The sequence below is a fragment of the Agelaius tricolor genome, unplaced genomic scaffold, assembly GCF_023055355.1.
Source record: "Agelaius tricolor isolate 1412-34295 unplaced genomic scaffold, bAgeTri1.0.p SCAF_7, whole genome shotgun sequence".
Classification (NCBI taxonomy): Eukaryota; Metazoa; Chordata; class Aves; order Passeriformes; family Icteridae; genus Agelaius; species Agelaius tricolor.
Genome location: NW_027269267.1, coordinates 26,157,888 through 26,174,361, shown reverse-complemented (window position 1 = coordinate 26,174,361; position 16,474 = coordinate 26,157,888). Strand labels below are relative to the sequence as shown.

The 16,474-nt window shown below is 38.9% G+C and overlaps 1 protein-coding gene across 2 annotated transcripts in view; it reads left to right on the top strand.

The window, feature by feature from the left end:
* TUBGCP3 (tubulin gamma complex component 3) overlaps nucleotides 1-14,652 on the top strand; it is a 49,018-nt gene extending 34,366 nt beyond the window's left edge. For both annotated transcript variants that reach the window (XM_071430632.1, XM_071430634.1), the window contains 12 exons: nucleotides 218-384; nucleotides 1,756-1,866; nucleotides 2,286-2,394; nucleotides 6,206-6,395; nucleotides 7,655-7,790; nucleotides 8,592-8,660; nucleotides 9,405-9,540; nucleotides 10,467-10,555; nucleotides 10,691-10,822; nucleotides 11,265-11,405; nucleotides 11,946-12,062; nucleotides 13,559-14,652. In XM_071430632.1, coding sequence (XP_071286733.1) covers nucleotides 218-384; nucleotides 1,756-1,866; nucleotides 2,286-2,394; nucleotides 6,206-6,395; nucleotides 7,655-7,790; nucleotides 8,592-8,660; nucleotides 9,405-9,540; nucleotides 10,467-10,555; nucleotides 10,691-10,822; nucleotides 11,265-11,405; nucleotides 11,946-12,062; nucleotides 13,559-13,717 — 1,556 coding nt within the window. In that variant the 3' untranslated portion in view covers nucleotides 13,718-14,652. The remainder of the gene's footprint in view (nucleotides 1-217; nucleotides 385-1,755; nucleotides 1,867-2,285; nucleotides 2,395-6,205; nucleotides 6,396-7,654; nucleotides 7,791-8,591; nucleotides 8,661-9,404; nucleotides 9,541-10,466; nucleotides 10,556-10,690; nucleotides 10,823-11,264; nucleotides 11,406-11,945; nucleotides 12,063-13,558) is intronic.
* Nucleotides 14,653-16,474: the final 1,822 nt, after the last annotated feature.

The window sequence follows — 16,474 nt, the reverse complement described above, 5'->3', positions numbered from 1 at the left end:
AGATAACTCTGCTTAATGCTTTAGTGAGATTAATAATTCATGCCCTAAAACCTAGGAATTCCCTGTTAGCAATAAAAAAATCTACTTTTGCTACATTTCAGAGTTGCTCTTTAGCAAGCTCAATATGACAAAGGGGTATCTAAAAGCAGTGGCTGCTAAATTTAAATGGGGCGAATATAGTTTTCCTTCAAATGTTTCTGTTCCTTTCTTCTTACAGGGAGAAAAGGTGGTGAACTAGCCTCAGCAGTTCATGCCTATACTAAAACAGGAGATCCCTACATGAGATCTCTGGTTCAGCACATTCTTGGCCTAGTATCCCATCCTGTCCTGAACTTCCTGTATCGCTGGATTTATGATGGAGAGCTGGAGGATACATACCATGAGGTAATGTATATGCTACAGTAAATACTTCATCTCTTTGCATTGTGGTGTGATAACCTGTGGGAAGCTTAGAGGAGAATTTGAAAAGTAGAGTGTGATGAAAATGTATAACATGAGTAAGCAATACACACAATAACCTGAAATCCCATTTTCTTAATGAATTCTTCATGAATTTAATATCTGCAGTTGCAATGTGTTGTCTTCAACTAATCATATGCTGGGTCTGGTTAGTAGAGTCAGAATGGTGTACTGACAGTAGGTCCTTGTTTCTGAAGACAAAATAATTCCTCTGTATCTTTTCTTGCTTACTGTAACAACAGTAATGTATCCAGAGTTCTTTGTAACTGTTCAGAATGCAAGCCTTGTATTTGGAATGAAGCTCAGAATATTTTTCTCAGACTGCATACTGTTATCTTTGATAAATAAGCTCAGTCTGTCAAACTGGGTAGAAGAGGTTTATAGCTCCAGAATTGAAACTCTGCAAAGTTATTTGTTGTGACTTCTGTAACATCAAGTTCCAGTAATTGTCCTTTTTCTTCTTGGAAATACTTTGTATGCTTTTCTAAATTCTCTCAACACTCCTATCTCCAATCAGCACAGTCTGTTTAAAGTGATTATATTTTTTTCTTAAATTTTTTTTTTGTTACAAGAAGCCAAATAATCATTTTTTAAAATTAGTTGAGCGCTTCTGAGACAAATCTGAGTAATTATACTTGAGAGTCAAATATGCTGTCTGTTTTCTTGGAATGTCCTTATTTTGGTCAAAATTTGAGTGAGTGACAGTGGCAGCTGATCTTTAAGGTCAGAATTGTGTAAAATGTATATGAATATATTTTTAGAAGTGTAGAATACTTTTTTTCCCAGCTACTCCCCAGATATGAGGTTTTGTGTTTTTTGGATCTTAGGTAGTTTGTTAGCTCTAACCTCTGCATGTGCACTGGAAGAGTGTTCTTAATATTGAAAATTATTATTGAATGTATTGTACTGAAAGCTATAAATTTCATATGATAGACAGTTTTGAACAAAGACAATTGGCAATTCTTGGGGAAAATGGTAATTGGAGGCAGTGAAAAGAGTTTGTGTCCAGAAAATAGGTATATTGTTTGACAAGATGAGGACATAATCCATCCAAACTTCACTTCAACAAAATTAATAAAGTAGTTTTAGTTTTTTACAAATGAGGGGATTCTCTTGTGTGGAGTTGAGAGACTGGAGCATTTGACCATATCAATTGCAAAATTATTTTGGGTTTTTCCTTTTCTTGTATTTTCTTTTTTCCCCTCTGCATCTGTTAAAATGGGAGAAATAATATTTGAAACTATAGGTTAGAGTTTACATTAATCTTTTGCTTTAAATATTTATTTCAATCTTCAGTTTTTTGTAGCTTCAGATCCTACAGTTAAAACTGATCGGTTGTGGCATGACAAATACACTTTGAGGAAATCAATGATCCCATCTTTTATTACAATGGAGCAGTCAAAAAAGGTATGAATCTAAAAGTTCATCTTCTGATGCTTTGTTTACCCTGTGCTGCTGCTTAGATTTCTATTGAGAAAATAGAGGCCAAATCTGACAAAAAATAATCTTCTCAAGAATTTTAGAATTGTTTGCTGAGGAAGGCTATAGGACTGTTTCTCCTTTCCATTCTCTAACTGTTAAACTTGGAGGAGATCTCAGGTAGGGGGAAAAGAAGTTTAAAAATGTATTTAAAACCTTTTTCATATTAGCATTGCTATTCTAAAATGCTGTGGTTGGGATTGTGCAACTAAGAGCACAGAAAGATGACAAAATATCTTGTCCTGGTATTTTGTTTGGTATTTTATTTTATTTTATCTTCTTTGTTTGGTATTTTATTTTTTTTCTTATAAGCAAATATTTTTTTAAAAAAATCCTGTTTTGTTCAGGTCCTTTTAATAGGAAAATCCATAAACTTCTTGCATCAAGTTTGTCATGACCAAACTCCATCCACAAAGATGATTGCTGTTGCAAAATCTGCGGAGTCTTCAAAAGATGGTACAGTATTAATGTTATTCAGTATTTCCCCTTTGGACTGACCTCCCATACTCTGTGGTTTAGACTGTAAGCTGGATGGCAGGGTGGAAAGGAGTACAGAAATCCCATCTGCCTTAAAGTATAGATAAATTAATGTATACTTGTTTTTTTACAAAAGATGTATGTTGATGCATGTGTATCATTTTGTTAATTTGATAGGTTTGCTGGATGATTGTTTATGTACTGAATTAGTGAATGAAACCATTTAAAAAACAGTTTGCCTTTAGCTGCCTCGGCTGGGGTGGGAGCAGGGATATTCTTGAGTGCTGCAATAAGGATTTAGTATGTTTGACTTCTCATCAAATATACTCCATCATACAATTCCATAATATTCAGTTAATTCTGTGGTCGAAAAATAAAGATACTCAGTTAGTTGTAAATAATGGAATAAGCAGTAAAAACAGAACAGAAGCCTTTCTAGCCTTTCTGTAAATGCACTATATCAATATGTCAGAAAGTAGGTGGAAGGTTAGTAAAATTCTTTTTGAAGATTACCTAAAAATGGGATTGCCATTCATCCAGCTGATGGACATGGAACCAAAACTTAACCGTTAAATTCTTTCAGGTAATTTTGTTTTATTTAGAATAGAACTCAGTTTTAGTGAATGAGAACTTCTATACCATTTGTGGTTGTTTTTTGGTGGCATATTTGTTGCAATGAAATCAACATTATTATGATGAAAGGTAGCAAATAGTAAACATCTAAACCAAGGAGACTTGGTCTAAATACTAAGCAAAGAATGTGTAGGATGCTGCTACATCTCCAAGAAAGAGCAGATTGCTGCCTTCTGGTGGAAGGGTTATTTTGCTGCTGTAACTTCTTTTGATAACTTGTTTCATATACCAAAGATAGTATAACTGTTCAGATATAGCTCGCTGAGATAAATGTTCTGATGCTAATTTAAATATTTTTCTGTCAAATTGTTGTTTTCAAAGAACATACTTAACATTTTATAACATATAATACTTATATATGACTTCAAAGCTTGTGTATATGGGGTTGTTAGGTTTAGATTTGTTGGGCTTTTTTCACCTCCCAATAACCTTGGATTAGTTTTAGTATTAACTCTTCATAGTGTGGGCTTCTGGCATGAGTACCTCAGTGAAAAACATTCTAGTGATAAAATCCCATTCATATCTGGAAGAATATGTCTTCTAATGTGATTTTTGTACCATGTTCAGTGCTTGCTAGTCAAAGATAAGCCTAAAGTGCAGAAAGGGGTCAGGGTTAAGTGAATAAGGGCTGTAAATGCATTTGAACAATCATCTTGCCAGCTACTCCTGGAAAAAAGGAAAAAACCATTCTTTGGCTGCACTACTTTCACCACTTTATACAGCATTTATGACCACGCTTTTCCAATATTTCTTTAAGTTTGCACTTGTTTCTCTCTCTCCTTGATTGAATGGAAGATCTGCACAAATAAAGGCTTCCTATTATGTAGGGGATGAGAGCTTCAAAGCACACCTACATTATCCTAAGTGCTGAGAATAACTGTTTGAGACAGAAGTGTAGTTTTAGAAATATATTACTCTATCTGCAGTGTGCTGAAGGCGTGCTGAGCTTACAGGTGGCAGCCTTATACCTCATGGTATTGCACTGCTTTAATTCTGCATGAAACTGCATTTGTGTTTAGGGTATTTTACCCATTAATCCTGAAAGATCATTCTAAGTCAGGGATGTTGGAAATGCTTCCTTTTGTGCTTGTTTGTGCCATCTAACAGTATCCTGAAAGTCCCTTTAGATAATTACTTATTATTAAGATAATGGAAAGCTAGGATGCCAGCCTGAGTTCTGGATGCTTTTTCTCATTTTAAATCTGAACATTTCAGGGGTTTGGCTGTATTATTTATTTCTTTCATTTGCTTTGGAACCTTAACTATCATCTTTGCCCAGTTTCCTTTTGATGCTGAAATAATTGTGGTGTGGAAAACTGTCTGAACATGTATTAAAACAAGAAGTCTGACATAACTGTGTAGAAGTTGGTCATCCTGCCTGGCAGAGAATTGTAGCATTTGGGAAAGAAGAACAGTAAAAAAGGCCAATAAAGTGACCTCAGCTCCAACATGTAGCTGTCTGTAGTTTGGGGACTTCTGGACCATGAATGACACTATATACAGTAGCAGCTCATGGACCTGCCTGTCAGTGATTTTAGTCTGACCCTTTATCCACTTCTGGCTCTTCACTGTTCTGAGATAATTTTGCACAGTTTTCAAAACTTGTGCCTAAGCCTTGTGTTTGTTGATGTAAACAACCTTTTTAGCAGTTTTGCATGTCAGACAGGAATGCTGTGTTTTGCCTGTGCTGGGGGCTGTGTGTGTATGCAGAGGTGGTGCATTACAGCTACAGATGTAAACTTGACTTTCCAGTCTGAGGTGAAGGGCTGTGGCCAGATCACTTCCTTCAAGGCAAAAGGATCAGTACTAAGGAGAGGGGAAAGACTGCTTTTTCTGCTTGAGATAGTAAGAAATTGAGACTGGTCTGTGTATCCCAGAGCTACTGCTTAGACACACACACACACCCCTGTGTGAGTGGAGACAGGCCCCCATGCCTCACATGCTGGGCTGGCTATAGACAAGCCAGGGAGTTGCCTGCTGGCTTTGCTTGTGCCTTGAGCCAGTGCTAGGCCCAGCCTCTGTGTCCAGAGGCTGAAGAGATCAACTGGTGACTCTTTCTGGCTTGGCCTTTTCCTTCTCTTGTTTTGCCTGCAAGGCTCGCAGCACCTTGAGCAAAGAGACTTGCACTTACTGCAGGCTGTATTAATTCTCACATCCCTAAGGTTGACATGTGCTGCCTGACTAAGTAGTATTTCTCTAGTCAAAGGATTTTAAGCACAGCAATGTATTATAAAAGTGTCATCTCTTTGACATCTCTTGAACTTTTTGTGTCTTACGGAGAGTTTCACTGGTTACTGAATGATAGTTTGGAAATTTCCAAGAATGTCAGTGAACCAGAATTTTAGACTTCCCTTCTTAGAGTGAATTCTTTATTGGAGCCACTGGTTATTTTTTTCTATTCATAAGCCTTTTATTAATTGAGTAGTTCAAGTGGGAGTATATCCTTTAATGCTAAAGAAGGTCTGAATCTTATGATAGCTGGCAATCCAGTGTTTGGAGTATTGCTCCATATTGCCTGAAGAGGCCACAGTTGCTATCTCATAACAATTTTAGTGGAGTTCCTTTCTTGATGAGCTTGTAGTTGTAGAAAACAGTGAAATAAGCTTCCTACTGCTTTCTAATGCTTCCTGCTTTCTGTCCCCAAACTGCCATGCATAAAAGATGGAGAGAAAATGTCAGGTTGCTGGCTGTCCCCCACATAACTCCAGCACATTCCCTTTTCTCTCATTCTCTTTATCTATGGAAGCTCTCTTCTGTTGAGTGTTTTAACAGTCTGATTCTTTGATTTATTTTTCCCCACACCCTTAGAAGTGCCTTCTGATTTAGATTCCGCCCATCAAAGGTTTTTCCTAATTCTGGGCTTTTAGAGCTCGATAAATGATTTGATTTGTAAACTGCAGTATTTCAGCAAGCTTGAAAATCCCCAACTTCTTATATACATAAGATGAGCTTCAACTGGCAAGTACAATCTGGGCACAGATTAAAAGTAATATTGTTGAAGTGCTTTAGACTTGCTTTCGCTTTGGCTATGGCAAATGTATAACACAGTGTGTCAGAAGAAATGGCAGTTTTTCTGTTTGTGTGTTTCAACTCCAAAGCTTGTTTGCTTCAGTTTTTGAAAAATACTAATTTAATTTTTATTTTTATTTTCTTTTAGCTGCTGATTTGTTCACAGATCTGGAAAATGCATTTCAAGAGAAAATTGATGCAGCTTATTTTGAAACCAGCAAATACCTGCTGGATGTTCTCAATAAGAAGTACAATTTGCTGGAACACATGCAGGCCATGAGGCGCTACTTGTTACTTGGTCAAGGAGACTTTATCAGGCATTTAATGGACTTGCTCAAGTAAGACAATAGGAAGGGTAATTATGTTCAATTTCTGATAATTCTGTGCATGATCAGCACAGAAACTGTTTTGCTTTTTGAAGAGGACCCTCTAAGTACCTTCTTCAATCAAATCTTTGAGTAATAACTTTAAAATTTTATTTGGGGTTTCGTTTCTTTGACCCTGAGGATTAAAACTTGTTCTTCCTTTTTGATAAGTGGTACATACAGTACCATTTGACAAAGTCTTGAAAAGTTGTACTAATACAGATATCTTTATGTTGGCCCTGTGACAGCTTCGAGGATGTTGGCACTTCTCTTGATCCTGTCAGCAAATTTCAGCAGAAACATTCTGCGTCTGATGCTGCTGATGAGCTTGGCTGGAATTATTAGGCCTCTATATTTTGGAGGTGTTTGGTCTAAAACATAATGTCAAAACCTTCAGAGTACTTTGAAAAATCTATTTGATTCCTCACCAGCTTCTGTTTCAAGCATCCGGTGCACCCACAGCTACTGAATCCAATTCTTTAAGATTATTTGCAAGTTCATTTTTACATGCTGGTGCTACTGATGAAACTTCTTCCATCAAAAGCATTGGCTTGCAAAGCTTTTCTTTCATCCAGAAGGCCGGCTTTGTACTAAGGCTTTCATTAACTTGTTTGTAAATCAAAATCAACAGTATATGACCATGCTTTTTAATGTGAAGCCAAGTGAGGTTGATTTGTGGAGTCAGTATTACATTTGAGACAGAAGGAGTGAGAAGTTTTCCAGTCTTCTCTCCTTTTTTTAGGGACAGAGAGTATTACAAGAGTTGCATGTTGCAACTCTTTGGAAAGTTGAAGTTACATAGATGGGGTGGGTTTCTGTCTTCCTGCCAGCACTTCTGAGCCTGTGAGATGGCTATCAGTAAGTTTCTCAAAACTGAAGTGAAATTATTGGTTTGATGTGCTAATGATGTAATCTGCCTCATTTAAGATTTGAATGCAATTCAAATTACAGACTAGCTAAACTAGCAATCCTAGTAACTTCAAATTACTGGCATTAAATGAGGATTAAGTTGCTCCTCATGCTCATATTCAGGAGTGTAGCTGCATATGAATAGACATTTTCTGCTCATGCTCTGTGCAAATATCTTGCTCACTGATTTTCTTCATGATGAAGTCTGAAAGAGTAATAGTTTTGAATTTCGGTTAGAAAAGGGTTTTGCTGTGCTGCAGTTACTACTGAATTGCTGCTGCAGAGTATTTCAGTAATGTGCTATGGCTGTTCCATAACCACAGGCCAGAGCTTGCACGTCCAGCTACAACCTTATATCAGCATAATCTGACTGGAATCCTGGAAACAGCGGTGAGGGCCACGAATGCCCAGTTCGATAATCCCGAGATTCTCAAGCGATTGGATGTTCGACTTCTGGAGGTCTGTTGTGTCATGGTGACTCTGGTCTGAAAGATGCCTTTGTTTGTGTGTATACATGCAGACATCTCTATGAAACAGTTTTCATATGTGAATACATTTCCCCCTTCCTTTCCACTGAAGTTTACTTTGAGTAATATAAAGGTCATTTAATAAGTCATCATCTTTTTGCCTTCCCTGTCTATTGTCTATTTGTTTTTCAAGATGTGGATTTACAGCCATTGACAATATAAGGATGAGTATTTGGGGCCTAACAGAAATTGATGCTGGTGGTGCTAATTTGAGGTTTTCCAGACAGCTCTTAATGCTGTTGCTCTTAAAAGAATTTGGGCAGGAAGGGGCAGGCTGGGTTGTGTGCCTCCTTCTTGCCTCTAGTTAAGAAAAAGAGAAGCAATGAAAGCACATTTCATGGGAGAGGCCTGTGGTAAGAAACTTGAGTTAATTTGAAATCTTCTATCCCTGAGGTGAGACTTCAGTGATGAACTGTAGCATCTGAAATAAATCTCTTTCAGATGCCAAAGAAATTTGTCCTTACTGGTATTTTCATTTACTAGGTTCAGTGGAGAAACACTGACATTGCAAACATCAGTATTTGTGTGAGATCAGCCTCACCCTTGTATCACACAGTTTGATCCATTTTTGCCTAATCTGCTACTTTCAACAAGGAGCTCCTGTATCTCTTGTTGGTGTGGATGCTTGTTTGCTCACAGGCCCTTCAGAATGAAAGAGTAAGCAAGTGATGCTCATCTTCAGCTTTAGTATGCTCTGATTGTACACTGACAGTACCATATCTTTTTAATACAGGTATCTCCTGGGGACACTGGATGGGATGTCTTTAGCTTGGACTATCATGTTGATGGGCCAATAGCAACGGTAATATCATACACTGCTGGCTGTGAATGTGTTTTGGGTGCTGAATTAAATTGCTATGGTTTTTTTAATTTAAGTAACCTTTTTTTGTTCTGGAGTGTGAAATCAGATATTTTTTTTTTTTTTTTTTTTTTTGCATCTAGCATGTACCCACTGTATCAACAGTTAAGCAAAAATCTCAGTTCTTGCCAGTTAGTGTGAGTGCTGAAAAGCTACATTTAAAACAATCATTACTGAAAATCAGTAATTAATTTGTTCCACCACAGTTTTTAGCAAGGACTTAATAAATTGAGTGCTCCTATTCTTTTATAATTACTCATCTGTAGATACTAATTTGGGAAAATTTGAAAGGAACTGAGGAATCTATTTGTGGAGAACTTAGTTATGCTGTCTAAATGGCACTTGATAGGTAGTTGCATTGTTTATCTGAATGTATTTAGCCTCTATAAAGAACTTTTTTTTTAAGCAGGACAAACTGTGACTTTGACCAGCAGAAGGAATTTTCTTATGCAGTTTCAAAATAGGCTTAGGCTTAGTTTTGTTCACCCCTTCTTACACTTCCAGCAGTGCCCTGTTCAGCCCTCAAGGAGGGATCTTTCCAAAAGCTCTGGGATTTCCTGGAAACTTTTTTTTTTACAATATATCCCAATAAACTGCATAGATCAGATAAGATGAACTGTGAAGTTGTTCTTGGTACTTCAGGACATACAGTGTGTCTATTAATTTGTACTGGTATTTGTTTTGTAGGTATTTACACGTGAGTGCATGAGCCACTATCTAAGGGTATTTAATTTCCTTTGGAGAGCAAAGAGAATGGAGTATATTCTTACTGATATATGGAAAGGGCACATGTGCAATGCAAAGCTTCTGAAAAGTATGCCAGGTGAGAGGTGTCCAGATGGATGACATGCTTGTAAAATGGATACAGATGACTGCATCTTACTTTAAACTGCATCTTATTTTAAACTGCATGTTAAGAGGGAAAAGAGTGTCTGATGAATTATGTACAGATTAATTTTGCATTTTAGTGCTCCTCTTGACTGGCTGTTTAATGGTAGATGGTGGTAAGGATGATCAAAGTAAAATAACATAATTGTAAATAGAAGTTTCGTATCTGTTGTTTTACTCAATCATTGATTCCTGTCTTGAAAAGCTGCACTAATCTAAGTATCTTTATGCTGGCCTGGTTGTGAGACTGTAACTCTTCCATCCCTTTGTATTCATCTTCCTTGATGCCTTCTTATTTGTACCCCATGTCTCCCTCTTTCTTATGCTGTCTGTTAATTATTAAGTCTCATGCATGCACAGTTCTGAGTTTACTAGTTTTACCTTTACTTATTCCCTCTGCTTTTGTTTAGCTAAGAACAGAAGAGGCTAAGAGAAAGATGTTTGAGAAGAAATAGGAAAGCTCTGAAATGTAGTGGCTCCTGGTGTATGTTTCATGGACCAGGACTTTTTGATCCTATTTCTCAGCTAGAGAATATAGCCATATTTGTGAGCATCTGTACTGGCTCACTCTTGAATTTTTTTTTTCCTCTATCTACATGTCTTTCAGTAAAAAATAACGATTGAGAGTTACCCTTTATTATGGCATAGTAATACTTAAAAATTTATTGTTTTATAATTAAGAACTTCTGGTGGATGGGAGAGGACACCTGGCCTCAGAATGTCACTGCTGCTACCATCTAAGATTAGTGGCTGTGTTATGAAGTATTCAATATGGTGAAAAGAATTTACCAAGCTGATTTGTTGTTGGCTGTGCTTGTCCTTGCAGTCTTTTAACATGCTGTCTCTTTGGATTTTTTACAGAGCTTTCTGGTGTGCTGCATCAGTGTCATGTTCTGGCATCAGAAATGGTCCATTTCATTCATCAAATGCAGTATTACATTACATTTGAGGTATACTCTACCCACACAATTAATTACTTAGAAAATGAAGTACTTGCAATATTCTGTGTGTGTTGTGTGTCTTAAATTTCAACGAGCTTGTCATCTAGCAAATCAAAAGAGCCCAATCCTGTATCATTGCTCCAGGTGCTTGAATGTTCATGGGATGAACTCTGGAACAAGGTCCAACAAGCACAGGACTTGGATCACATCATTGCAGCTCATGAAGTTTTTCTGGACACAATCATAGCTCGGTGCTTGCTGGATAGTGATTCCAGGGTGAGTCTTCTCCTTTGCATGTAATTGTAACTTTATGATCTTGGCATATATGTCAGGAACAACCTTCTTTAACATTGTAGGGGCAAAGGGAAAAGTCATTTTTATTTCGCTGATATAAGATTTTGTAATGGTGGTTCAGTACCTACTGCCCAGACATAGGAACACATGTTGATAATAAAGCTTGCTGTAGTGTGGGCCAGTTCTTTTTCATCCTGAGAAGTTGTGTGAGCATGGAACAACTGGCTTAGGGCTTTGCAGAACAGTCTCTCCAGCTGTGTAAAAAATATTTTTTTTCTTTTAGTTTTTGTGGTGTTTTTTGGTTTTTTTTTGGTTTTTTGGTTTTTTTTTTTACTTTTTTCTTTGCTCCTTTTCTGGCGAAGGGTGGTAACTTAAAGCTCTTGTGCTGTACAGCTGTTTAATTATTTTGTTACCTATCTCACAGGTACTTCTCAATCAGCTTCGAGCAGTTTTTGACCAGATCATTGAGCTCCAGAATGCCCAAGATGCAATGTACAGAGCTGCTCTGGAGGAGCTGCAGCTGAGGTTGCAATTTGAAGAGAGGAAAAAACAGCGTGAGCTTGAGGTACAAAAAGGACATTTCTAGAATGTGAAAATGAATGGAGGTTTTTGACATATGGAGGATTTTAGATACCATGTAGCAGTGCAGTAAAAATGAGAAATGTAGTTGGGACAGATGTAAAAGTCATCAGAAGTTGCTGGTGACTTCAGGCAAAACGACTGAGTGGTGTTTTTGATTTCTGTCTTGCCCAAAATCTGAATTGATTTCTCTAGTGGACTTTGGAGGATGAGAAATTTTGGGCTCTTTTAGATGAAGTAAATGGAACCCAAAAAATGCTGTAGCTCCATGTCTGCCTCCTTGCTGCAAGACTGACATGCAGTGTTGGTGAGACTTGCCTTGCTAATAATAAACCTCTTATTTCTTTTATGTGCTGTATAACCACTAAGGGGGGGTCTGATAGTTTCCATTTTGGAGGCTCTGTGTTTGTCTTTCTGTGGCAATGGCTGGTTTTTATAAACCTGATGTAGCTGGGCAGAAGGTGGCCCAGTTAGCAACTTGAATCATGTGATGCTTCACCTCTCAGCTTGTTTGGTTTCTGTGTAGGGCAAGTGGGGTGTAACTGCATCAGAAGAGGAAGAAGAGAACAAGAGGATCAAAGAATTTCAAGACTCAATACCTAAAATGTGCTCACAGCTGCGAATACTCACTCACTTTTACCAGGTGCCTCTTAAATTATATTTTTCTAAAATATGCTGAGCTTTGTGTGGAAATGAATTTCAAATATTGAGTAGATGTAACTTCTGTATTCATGTGTGTGCAGTTTTTGGAGTGAGGTCTTTGTTTTTTCCTTCTCTACTTATAAGCCTGTGTTCACTGTTGGTTAGTAGTCAAAGGTTTTGTGATCATTTATATTCCCCAAACAAAGGAGAAGAGTCTTTTCATGTAAGTTGTCTTCTTCCTCCAGTAGCAAAAGTAATAGCTATCTTTTGGTGTAGTCTGAAGGGTAAAAAATAGAATTCCTTCTGCATTCCTTTTTTTTCTCAGTCTTTGCAAGTCATTGCTATTAAAGACTGCACAAAGTTTCTTATTAAGGGCCTGACACTTAAAATTAAGCTCACTGGGAGTGGAGGGCGGGGGAGGGGGGGGCAGTGGATAAGATGTTTGGGGTAACATGTTCAGGCTTTCTTCTGTAAGTAATTTATTCTGGCTTTGTCTTTATTTGTTGTGTCTGATGCTAAAGCTATCATTCCCCAGAAAAATGAGCCTAGGCCTTTAAATGTAGGTTGTAAATAAATTATGGTTTATGTGCTCTACAAGATTGCTACAATTTGGCAATGTAGGTTTTGCCTCCTTGGACTGTATTCATTCTGAGCCCTATTATGGATTTTCCAAACAGGATTTCCAGCTTTGGTCACCTTTGGAAGTAATGGAGTGCTCTAGTTATGAGCATGTTCATGTTACTATTTACTGGAGATTAGGAATGAGCTCTTCCAATGAGTATTCCCATCCTCCCAGAGTCCTCTCCTGTCCTGTGTCCTGTGCGGCTCCTGCAGTGGCGTGTCTAGAGCTGATTGGGAAGATGGGATGCAGAAGTGTACCTCCCACCTGCCAAGTGCAAATCCCCCTTCAAATTGCTCCAAATGCTCAGTCTAGTTGGGTCTGCAGCACTGACTGCCCTCCTGGGCATATGTTTGCTGTTCTGGGTGCCCTGTGCTGCTGTGCAAGCCATATCAAATGGGTGTGTTTGAAGCCAGCAGTGCCTGAATGCTGGCCTGGATGGCATTGTGCCTGCAACATGGACTCAAGGTGAGGTCTCCTGTTGGCACAGGTTGGATCCTGAATGCTGTCCTGAGGCAGTGGCACACAGAGGCAGCTGCTCTGCAGCCTGGGAGCCTTCAGACAGATGGAGTGTGCCAGCAGGGCACAGGGAGTGGGGAACACACTTTAACAGACCAAGCTGTTTGTACTGGAGACTCTGGCCAGGCTGTTTGCACTGGAGACTCTGGCATGCATAGAAGATATTTGAAAAGTAAAAACAAAGCTCTGGGTTTTTGCAGAAAGAGTGAATCCACCATAACTGTTGGATATGAACCCTTGTGCTTGCCTTTTCCCAGATTCTGTCTGTTTACCTGATCTGTGCACTGCCTGATATTCCTGTTCAAAACACACTGGGGATGCTTCCTTAACTGTCTCTTGGGTTTTTCTTTCCTCTTCAGGGAATCGTCCAGCAGTTCTTGGTCCTGCTGACAACCAGTTCAGACGAGAGCCTTCGGTTCCTGAGCTTCAGGCTGGACTTCAACGAGCACTACAAGGCCCGGGAGCCGCGGCTGCGGGTGTCGCTGGGCACGCGGGGCAGGCGGAGCTCGCACATGTGACACCACTGCCAGGGCCACCACGGCCACCAGCAGTGACACAGTGCAGCCAGACTGTGGCATCCGTGTCTCCACTGCTGCAGACAACGTGTTCTCAGCCAGTGCTTGTGTGACACTGCATAGCAGAAAGCAAAAAAAGCAGGGTTTTTTACACTGATGTTTCTAGAATTACCAGACTGTATGGGCTGATTGAACCTCATCCAATCAACTGGTTAAACCATCCTTTTAAATAAATGCCAATTTTATTTGAAGCTTTCTGAGCTTTTTCCACTGTAACTTATATCTGTGTCAAAAAAATCACATGTTCTTTTGTTTATAGAAAGCACCATTTCCTTTTTTAATAAGAAAATAAGAAGGTTATTTTTTCTATATGTACTTGTTCTATTTGAAGAGAGTTTTTGTTAAAGCCAACAGATCAGGACCCAGACCTATTGTCCTTGTTAAGAAGCTATACAGCATTTCGTTATGCTGATTTTCAGTGTTGTGATGTGTTTGACTGTGTGAGAAACTTTGTATCAGGAGACATAAAGTTATATTTAATTTTTTTGTTGTTTTCAAAGTTAAAAACCTGGAATAAAAATTTAGTGGGGAAATTCTATGGTTACTGTACAGGAGCAAACTATAAAAGCAGAGTCAGGAGTGTATCTGTTGCACATAAGAGCTAAAAATGAGGTTAAAGCCTCAGTGAAGGAAAGTGTTGGTCAATCTTGAGTACTTAATGTTCAAAATCAGATATGTAGAAACAAACTGACTTGGCTAATGTTGACTTCATTCTCTTCACTTTCCTATTTTTTTCATTGTAAATATTTATATATTGCTGTCCAGATGTTGGGGAGAGGGGGATTCTTCTTTTGCAAAGTTGTCATTATATCAGGTCATTTATTATGTTCTACAAGTGCGAGCTTAGAAAAATAAAAACACAATTATCTTTCACACAAGTGTGTTGCTTTTTGTAATTGAAAGTTTATAATTTTTTTCACAGGTTAAGAAAGGAGAACCTGCCAGTTAGAACAATACTGATTTATATAACCCTTCCCATTGCAGGATTTTGGTACTAGTCTTATATTTACTGAGAGTTGTGTGCAGTTAATTAACAATTACCCTCAGATCAACCAGGTCTGGGGCCTTTTTTGCCTTTTGCCCTTACTCTGCTGGAACCCTTGGGAGTCAGAGGCATCTGCCAGCCATGCAGGTAAGGCTGCTGTGAGTCATCATGGTAGTGAGCTCTGATGGGGACTGTGTTGGCAGTGAGCTCTGATGGGGACTGTGTGCTGACTTGCAGCCCTGGACTAGCTGCTTTGCTCTCTGGACCCCAGGATTCCTGTTGTGCAGGCCTCAGAATGCTTGCTTTTATTAAAAGGTGGAAGGCTTTTCACCTTGTGCCCTGCTGCTGGTGCAGGTGCTGTCACTGGGTGTAGTGTGCAGGCAGCATTTCAGCTGTGAGCAAGGATGGCCTCTGTGAGCCAAAGGGAAGCTGGAGGATGCTGAGCTTGGCATCATAAGGTCATGGATCATTGATAGGCAGGAGTAACTCAGTTTTTGCCAGTGTGGTGGGAGCATATTGTGGAAAAGTCTGGAAGAACAGCAAAGATTATTTGGTTGTATTTTGACCAGAACTTAGAGAAATATTAGCTGCATGAGCGCTCATTTGGCCATTGTGTTTAGAGATGTCTTGCATAATGACATCACTAGACAAGTCAGAGGCCAGAGAGGCAGCACCAGTGTTGGAACTAGAGACAAGTTCCAGAGGAAGGTTAAACTCTCTTAGCTCCTAGAATGAATCCAGCAGTACCCAGGAAACTCACCGTACTGGCCATGCTGGGAATGTTCATTTTGATGTGATTCTACAGCAACCTGTTGATCTGGGAAAGGTCTTCACTGCTGCAGGAGTTGCTCTGACTGCCAGGCTGAGGGGACCAGTGGGGACCTGCCATTGTCCCATGCTTCTTTGTGGGTGAACGCCTGTCTCTTACCCTCTAACCTGGCAGCTGATATGTTTATTTCAATTTACATGGGTTTTCTTGTGACAACCTCACCTCTGTCAACAGTTCCTAACACGTGTGAGAGGAATGATCTTGTATTTCATTTGTGCCCAAAGACCAATATTGAATTCTACATAAATGCATATAGTGACAGGCTCCTGCTGCTGCACAAGTGGCTTTCCTTGTAGTGGGTGGCAGCAGCACCATGAAGGTACATTTCTGAGGAGAAATGTGAGAGATTTTCACCACTTTATTTTTCAAAATGAAGTTATATTCTGCAGTCAATGTTAAAGAATAATTCTTAGCAACACATTTACTATACAAGGATGTTCTTTATTTTTTAATGCACACTTCTGACTGGTAATTTCAGTATTTCTTTCTTAGAGTTACAGTGTCTGAAAATACAAATACAGCTGTGTGTCTGTGTCTCCAGCCTGGAGACACATGTTTCCAGGCTGGAACAAGCCCAGCTCCTGCTCACTGTGTCCTGTCCCAGGGCCATTGCTAACTGAGCCTGCACACTTGGACCCTTCCTTTTCAGGGTTGCAAAGGCCTAAAGAAATTTTGAAAAACTGCAGTAAAATAGAAGTGCATAAACCCAGAATAAAATTGTCACCCAATTTCAGGTGTCATACAATATGCAACACTCTTCTGGGTGAAGGGCTATCCATGTGGTGCTACCAATATCATAAATTCTTTAAAAGAAAAAGAGCTGGAAAATATGTTTTTTTCTTTTAAACTACAAGGGATATTGTTCTGGTAGCTGAAGGGAAATAAT